An 8,385-nucleotide genomic window follows, 5' to 3' on the forward strand; every position below is an offset into this window, starting at 1 on the left:
TCTGCGAGTGGCATTGGCTGGGCACAAGGTGTAGCTCCACAAATACTGCAGCGGGATCCTAAGCCACGTGCCGGGGCTGCAGCTGCTCAGACTGCTCCTCTACAGCCTCGCAGAACGGCTCTGCCCTCCGGCAGCAGATGCCGTGCAACTGCTTCCAAAGCATTCGCCTGAGGTACAAACCTGGGAGAGCCCATGCTGAGAGGCGAACAGAAACACAAGCGTGACGGGGTTTCGTTTTCTTTCCTTTTAATAGAAACATCCTAGAGTAACTTGGGAGGAGGATCAGCCTAAAGGGAATGTCTCTCAGAATGAAATGGTGTGACGTGCTTCAGGAATGATGTGCAAAGTTAAAACGTTCAAGCAGGCTCTGCTCAGGACTTCCTGGATTCTTGGGTCTTCTTGATTTCCTGCAAGGAGATCAGGAAAACAACTGAGTATCTGCCACTCTTTGGGAACAAATGGTTTCACAGCTCTGGAGACCACAAGTGATCATCTCCTCAGACCCGCTCCACAGTGTCATGGGACCAAACCCAGAGTACGCACGAGCTTTTAGGGACAAGGCAAGGTTTGATTTAGAGACTCTTCAAAAACAGGACATGCCTTCCATGCTGTCCAGGGATGTACATTTATTTTGCCCCTAACCCAGTATTGCACTGGATCTGTTCCCCACTCTTAGGCCGCTGATCCATCATCACTCGTACATGGTCTGTGCTCAACTATGTCAATCAGCAGCTCAAAATAGATCAAGTGTGGGCATGAGTTCAGCCACAGTTCTGTGGCTGCCTACAGACAGACCCTTGCCTGCGAAGACGAGAGGTCATACCTCCCTGGGAATTGAGGCAGAAAAGCCCCAAACGACTCACCTCCAGGAGTACCTCCTTCAATTCAGAATAGGCTTTTTCTAAATCATCATTAATAATGACCAAGTCAAACAGGCCAGGCTCTTTACCTAGGGAAGGAGACAAGGACAGAGGAGTTAGCGGAGAACATGTTTCTTCCCTGTGTCATCTCTTGTGCGTGACCTGAATTCCTGTGGCATTTTAATATTATTATTTCAACCGCTGCTAATGCTCTTCTCTGCCAAATGCCCACAAGGAACTGCAGTGGGAAATGATGCAGTATGGTGCTTAGATCAAACCCAGCTAGTGCCCAAGCCCATTCAGCGCTCCCTGGAGAACACAAGTCAGATGTTCATGCAGAAAACGGCTCCTAAATCACCAGCGCATCCCCTCTCCCCAGGCACATCACTTGAAGGCCCCTGGACTTACTGAGTTCCAAATCTACGCGGGCCGCAGTCAAACGCTTCAGTAAACTTTCTTCTGTCTCAGTCTTTCGGTCACGTAGTCTTTTCTCCTGTAACAAGAATATTAAAGAAAGGCATGTCCCAAATGCTGCGTGCAGAAACCACCACCCACCCCACAGGTCAGTGCTGTCTGGCCCTGCACGGGAATTGTTTGCTACGGCCAGCGACCATGAGCACACGAAGCAACACTCTGCAAGGGTGGGGGGTGTCATTCCCAGCCTAAAACAAACCAGTAGCCAAGCTGGGTTTGGGCTCAGGATGTCCTGTCCATAGCTCATGTTCCTGGTCTCTTTTTGTCCCTTTTTTTTTTTTTTCTTTTTCTGTTTTTTTCCCACCCCAGGTACTGCTGGGAGGCAAAATCTCTCTGCTGGGCTCTGTTGAGCTCTTCCTCTACAACTCAATGAGAAACACAGCCTGCCTGATCTCCTAAGAGCAAGAGGGGAGAGCCAAGAGTCACGAGTTTCGCTGCCACATAACTCCTTGCATGGCTTCAGCAAGTCACATGTATGTGTCTGCACCCCTCTCTGAACCATGACAGTTATTTCATTCCTCCCAGAGGCACACCACGGTCATTAATTATATAGGGCCCCATAAGATCGGAGGGGTATAGGTTTTCCAGTGCTGCAGAGAATCAGCCTCCCTCTGTTCAACTTCAATAGCTGGAGGCAAATCTCAGCACAAAAATCTCTTTCTCTCCCCAGCATTAAGCACAACTAATGCATTTAAAGGCTGGCCACGCTGCAACGGAGTCTATAACCCAATGCAGGCAAACAGGCTGAAGTGCGCTCAGAAATGTCCTTCCCACCTATTCTACAACATTTAAAAACATAGAGATGAATCAATGAGGGGAGAACCCCCATCGCTTCAGAGCAAGACGCTGATTACCTCTAACTGCCTAACGGCAAAGGAAGGCGGTCGCTCACCAAGATGCCTATGGATGGAGGCTGCACGGAGATGTAGATGGGGTTGAGGTCTGTCCTCTTAATGTTCTTCACGCCCTGGATGTCGATGTCAAGGATGCAGATCTGGTTCTGGGCCTGAACAGCCTGCACTGCACCTTTACTGGGGACAGAGCAAAGAAGGAAGGGATCAGAGTGTCCAGCCATAGCAGCGCGGATTTTGTGCGGCCCCCTCTGGCAGCAGGTCTTCACCTCACAGGGCTCCCCTGTGCCCAAATTGTGGCAGCAGAGAAGAGCGAGCCTGCTCTGCTCTTGCTAAACAGTTTCTCTTTCTCTAAGTGTCCTCTGGGTCCCTGGGTGGAGCAGAAACCTGCTGTCTCCTGCTAGAGAGGCTCACAAAACCATGATGGAACATGTGGAAATGGATAATGTATGACTATCGCATGAGCAGTGTGGCACAGCTACAGTCCGTAAAGCTCCTGCCTTCAACAAACACAGGAGCAACCTTCACCAAAGAGCAAAACCACTGAGAACTTTCCTTCTCCAGAGATGTACCAATTTCTGTACCCACATGCAGAAGGGTACAGAAGGGTATATCCCTCCTGAAGGATGCCTGACGGAGATGGATGCTCCTGCCCATGTCACAAGATACACAATTAAGAAAATATTTTTGAAGTGGCAGTTCTTGTATCTCATTAAGGACTGCATATCTTCCCCAACACAGGGGAATTGCCTCAGGCTTGCTCTTGAACACCTACAATTCCCCCTTGAAAAGCAGCAACATCAACTCTCTCCTGGTGCACTGGAGGTACCTGGACTAATTACTGGGTAGCAGCCCTTTTGGAGGATGTTTCAGTCAGTATTGACATAGTACTGGGCACAGGTTCTTCTTCAAGCCAGGGCTCTGTGGCATGAGAGACAGCGTGGAGAGAAGCCCTACCAGGAGCTCAGTGGTGGCACTGCAGCTTTTGAGGTTGTGAAGTCAGAAGTCGTAGAAGCAGAGATTAAGAGAAAATGCTGCCCTACAGCCAGCCTCCAACTTGCTCAATTCCCTGCCCATACCCAGGGCACTGCTTTGGATCTCACCTTCTCACCCTGCACCACCAAGGTTTGCTCCCTGATGCCTTCTGCAAAGATGTGCTGAAAAAAGGCTCACTTAAACAAATGCTTCTGCGTTGTCCTACGCCCCAGGAACAGGGAGTCACAGCTTTGAGTGAACAAGACCTGGGACACCCAGCCCTCCTTCCGCAGTTCTCACCAGCCCCACTCCTGGCTGTGCCAGCTGAGGAAGACAGGGTCTTCACCAGTACCAAGGGAAAGCACCCATGGGTGTCACGCAGCAGTTGCTCATGACCACAGCTCTGCTGTTGGTGGGGTGTGAGTGGAGGAGGATGCGAGAGCACAGATGAAGAGTCCCGAACCCCATGGGCACTGCAGCTTCACAACAGCTCTCTTTAAACACAGCCAGAAAGGATGGAGGCAGCATGAGCAGAAGGTGCCTCTTGGAGGGATATGGAGCAGAGCCGAGATGGGGAAAGTTGTAAAGACTTCTGGGAGCCCAGAAAAGACCTGGCCACCAGAAATGAGCAATGGAGCAGCCCAACACAGCGGTGCTGCGAGCTCCCCGTGTCAGACAGGGGGAAGAGCAGGCAGAACAGGCAGCCTTGGGGTCCCGCAGCTGGCCTGGTCAGAGCAGCAGGTCTGCTGCCTGCAGAAACACCACTGTGATGGGGTCACGCAAGAGGATGGAGGTGGCTGGTGACTTTCCTCCTGGCCTGGGAGGCCCACGACACAAGTTACAAAGCCCAAGAGGAAGGGGAAAGCTGAAGTGAAGCTGAGAGACCAGCACTGCACCCTATTACAAATACAGAGGTGTGCTGTCTCGCCTGGGCGGGCAGCAGTGAGAGCCCAGATCTGAGCCCCATCTACTGCAAAGCTACAAAACCTCCCCGAAACAGCTTGGTTTGCCGTGTGAGAGCCACAGGCTTCATTTGGTATCACCAGGTCTCAAGTAACACCCGCTACAACCGATCTACAAAGAGCCAGCAGCTCTCAGAGCCCCGAGGAAAAAGACTCTGTACTCTGCCTGTACTCTGATTTCAGCCTCTAATCTAAGGTGGCTTCAAAGAAATTCTGGTTTCTGTGGGTAGGACCCAGTGTTATCCCACAGACAGGACCCTTTCAGGGCTCTTAATTTAAGCTATTAATTTTTAATTGTTCATTATTATTAGCTGATGAGATTTAGGGAGCAGAAAGGATTGGCGAAAACTTCAACTATTCTGATAAGCATAGAGGACTCTGTCCATTTTATCACATATCTGATTAGAAACATCCTTAGGCACTCGTAGAGGAAACATAGGCTTGGGGAGTTCCTGTATTAATTTTGTTTGCAAACTGATCTTTATTGCTGAGATGTTTTGGGTTAATTTTAGCCTCCCACCCTGCACACCCACCATGACAGAGAGCGTGAATAGAAGAGAGGGGACCGAAGCGGAGAGTGAAGGCCAGGGCGAAAAGCACCTCAGAAACAAACCCAAGCAGGTCACTTAATTTGGTTAAAGTATCGAATTCTTGCAAATTTCAAGGAAATTGGCTGAGGAGAGATGTATTCTCAGCACCCACCCTGAGGACAAGGCACCAAAATCAACTCCACCTACGTATCAGGCATCAGACAGCAGCCGTCTCCATGCTGCAGCCGGATGGATTAAGCAGGGGACACGTGAAAGGAAGGAAGCCTGTCCTACGCAGGATGAAGCCAGGGATTAAGCAGCTTGAACTTGGCTTCTCTTTGGTGCTGGGTATTTGGAAGATGAGCTGCCAGGTTGTGCTTCTCTTGCCAAACCAGTGACGCTGGAAGTATCAGGGCCAGGGCAGGGGATTGTGCTCCTCCATCAGCCTCAGAGGGAGCATGGACAGACCCCTGCAAGGCTGCCCTTCGCTGCGGTGACAGCAGCGGTGCCTGTGCATGTCACGTTAAAACAGCTACATTACTGAAATGCAAAATCACCAACCCTTCCTGCAGGGCTGTACACCTCCAGCACGTTCAGCCTGGGGGCCTTATATTGGCACCTCCCATAGCATCATAGAAAGGTTTGGTTTGGGAGGGACCTTAAAGATCATCTAGTTCCAATCCTCCAGTGTTCCAATCATCCTGCCATGGGCAGGGACACTTTCCACTAGATCGGGTTGCTCAAAGACCCATTCAACCTGGCCTTGAACACTTCCAGGGATGGGGCATCCAAAATTTCTCTGGGCAACCATTTCCAGTGCCTCACCACCCTCATCGTGAAGAATTTCTTCCTTACATCTAATCTAAATCTCCCCCTCTTTCAGTTTAAAGCCATTGCCCCATGTCCTATCACTACCTGTCCTTGTAAAAAGTCCCTCTCTGGCTTTCTTTAGACCCCCTTCAGGTACCGGCAGGCTGCAATAGGGTCTCCCTGCGGCCTTTTCTCCAGGCTGAACCCCCCCCAGCTCTCCCAGCCTGTCCCCACAGCAGAGCTGTTCCAGCCCTCGGAGCATTTTGGTGGCCTCCTCTGGACCCGTTCCAACAGGTCCATGTCTCTCCTGTGCTGAGGGCTCCAGAGCTGGATGCAGGACTCCAGCTGGGGTCTCCCCAGAGCAGAGCAGAGGGGCAGAATTACCAGAAACCTTCCTCAGAAGCTAACTTTGCCATCTCCAAAAAATCCTCAAAAAAGCACATTCAGCTCTTTAAGAAATGTTAAGTCGCCCCGAAAAGCATTTCAGGCAAATTTCTTTAATACAACTAATTAAATACCTCAGGAAACTTTTAACTTTTCTCCTTAGCAGGTCCTTTACTACAGTGCCACAATTTTCTCACAGTAATTATATAAGGTATCTGACTTCTAATTAACATTGCAGCTTAGTGTTTTATTGATCATCAGCTCCTACGCCGAGGGCAATGCTATTTTAAAATCCACCTAACTCTTTAACCCCAGTCAACGGTGCCAAAGCAATTTATCTACTTGTAAGCAGCCACTTTACCAAAGCAGCACACATATTTGTTTCACAACAGCCAATAAAGATATCATCTCTCCTCCTCCTGAATTAATTGTATTCTGACCATTAGGCAATGCAGGGATAATGACAGTAAGACTTCATTCTGCCCAGTACCCTCTGCAAGCACTTGGCAAATATTAGGGAGCATGAATAGTCTGTGAAAATCACCCCTGTGCAAGGAAAGTGTTAAGCATATGAACTACTTCAGCAGCCCTCAAACACTGGAGGCTACAGAGAATCTCCTAATGTAATGATGACTAAATTACGATGAGCTAACTCTGCAAGGGTTAATTTTGCCATCTTAATAAAGTTGACAAGGACCCCACTATCAAAATGAAAGGCTTTGCTTATGGCAAAAATCTGTGTGTTTGGGGGAAAACAGTGTCGCCAAGTTAAAATATTGTTTCCTTCACCATCGTCTCGGCTCCCGGCACCACCGGGGGTCAGCAGCGACAGCATCAGAACTGCATACCTCGTCCCGTACATATTTCCAGAGAACTCTGCATGCTCGATGAATTCACCAGCATCAATTTCTTTCTGCATTTCCTCTCTGGTCACAAAGTGGTAATCTGGGTAGGGAAAACAGGAGAAATTACCTTCAAAGCTGTTAATTCCTGGCTAAGTTCACGGTCAAAATGACACCCATAGGTGCTTAGGGAAGAAGCAACTTTGGACAACATTGGCAGAATGCAGACACCTACTTCCTAATTACTGCATATAGCACCTCCTCTCCACACCAACTGCCCAGACACCTGCTCACAATGTTTTGGAGCTTTCTGTGTGGCCAGAAATGCTGCTGTAGCACCTTTTTCATACCCTTTCCCCTTCCTGGTGCAGTGGGAACCCCTGCAGCTCCCCACAGGTGTAAAACACATTACAGCAGGACTGCCAGGGCCCTTAATTTGAAAGCATTTATAATTAAAGACTAGAATGGGACGAGAGAGAGAGAGTGAGATAAAAGGGAACACCAAAATCGAACAAACTAAAAAGGAAAATTTTTCTATCTTTTGTTAAAATTTTTCCCTTGCACTTCAGAGTGAAAACTGCCATCGGAAGTTAGGTACCAACCTCATTTGATTCATTCTGAAATATGCAGACAAACCAGAAGACAGAGAAGCAGCTGGCTAGCTGGACACAAGCTATTAATACAGAAAAAGACATCTCACCAACCAGTTGCATTTCCCAAAGCAGTGTGCATTTGAGGTATATCTCACCAGAGCTATTTGGCATTTCGGAAAACGAAGCCACTCAGTGCCCAAGCATGGACCAGGACACTTAAACTGAAAGTCCTGCTTTGAAAACCTCAGCCAGCAAGTCAGTGTTTAGAAAAGAAAACTGTCAGCACATGCTCTGCCTCTGTTAACATTTCACCGCTTAATTCAATTTTGGTTTCGCTCTGCCAAGCGCATCCCTCTTCATTATCTTCTCTCCAAACACATGGCACAACGCGGTAAATGGCTACAGTCTCACTGCCACCGAGATAAAGAATGAAAGTATGTGCACATATGTGTATTTACATATGCACATACATACACGCTCTCAAATATATCATTACTGAATGTCTGCCTAAGGAAATGCACCCTATAAACATAAACGTAGGACTAGCTTATCAGCTAGTGGGGATTCATACACGCACTTCACCTAAAAATTTAAAATTTTTCAGAGGAATTATTTGTAGAGTCTGATGAGATGGGCCACACTGCAACACACTCACCTTTGCCATTTACTTCTCCAGGTCTTGGCTGCCTTGTGGTATCTGTAAGCAAAAAACCAGCCTTGTAAATTTTGTAGATCACCCAAGGAAGCAACAGTGTCAAAGAAATAAAAGCACGTATGCAGCAGATTAACACAATCATGTAGTAAGCTGATCCTCTATTTAAAATGATCAAAGCTTCTGGAATCAGCTAGTGTAACACAAAATGACATGCAGGATTGGCCTTTAATTGGAGAATCCTAGATAATCTGAAAACAATCAATTAGGATTGTTAGGGGCTGAGTGGTCAGTGTGGGACTTACCAGGCTGGGCTTAGTTTTCAGCTCTGCTACAGCCTTCCTGTGTAATCACAGAATCATAGAACCATTTAGGTTGGAAAAGACCTTCAAGATCATCAAGTCCAACCATTAACCTAGCACTGCCAAGCCCACCACTAAAGCATGTGCCGA

General features: G+C 48.2%; 1 protein-coding gene across 1 annotated transcript in view; it reads right to left on the reverse strand.

Annotated features, from left to right (window-relative positions):
• Positions 1–235: 235 nt before the first annotated feature.
• The window catches only part of GUK1 (guanylate kinase 1), an 11,813-nt gene continuing 3,663 nt past the window's right edge, over positions 236–8,385 (reverse strand). The window contains exons 2-7 of the mRNA XM_010292298.1: positions 7,937–7,978; positions 6,695–6,791; positions 2,227–2,365; positions 1,269–1,353; positions 864–949; positions 236–407 (exon numbers count right to left, since the gene is read on the reverse strand). Coding sequence (XP_010290600.1) covers positions 372–407; positions 864–949; positions 1,269–1,353; positions 2,227–2,365; positions 6,695–6,791; positions 7,937–7,978 — 485 coding nt within the window. The 3' untranslated portion in view covers positions 236–371. The remainder of the gene's footprint in view (positions 408–863; positions 950–1,268; positions 1,354–2,226; positions 2,366–6,694; positions 6,792–7,936; positions 7,979–8,385) is intronic.

The sequence above is a fragment of the Phaethon lepturus genome, unplaced genomic scaffold (genome assembly GCF_000687285.1).
Source record: "Phaethon lepturus isolate BGI_N335 unplaced genomic scaffold, ASM68728v1 scaffold16880, whole genome shotgun sequence".
Classification (NCBI taxonomy): domain Eukaryota; kingdom Metazoa; phylum Chordata; class Aves; order Phaethontiformes; family Phaethontidae; genus Phaethon; species Phaethon lepturus.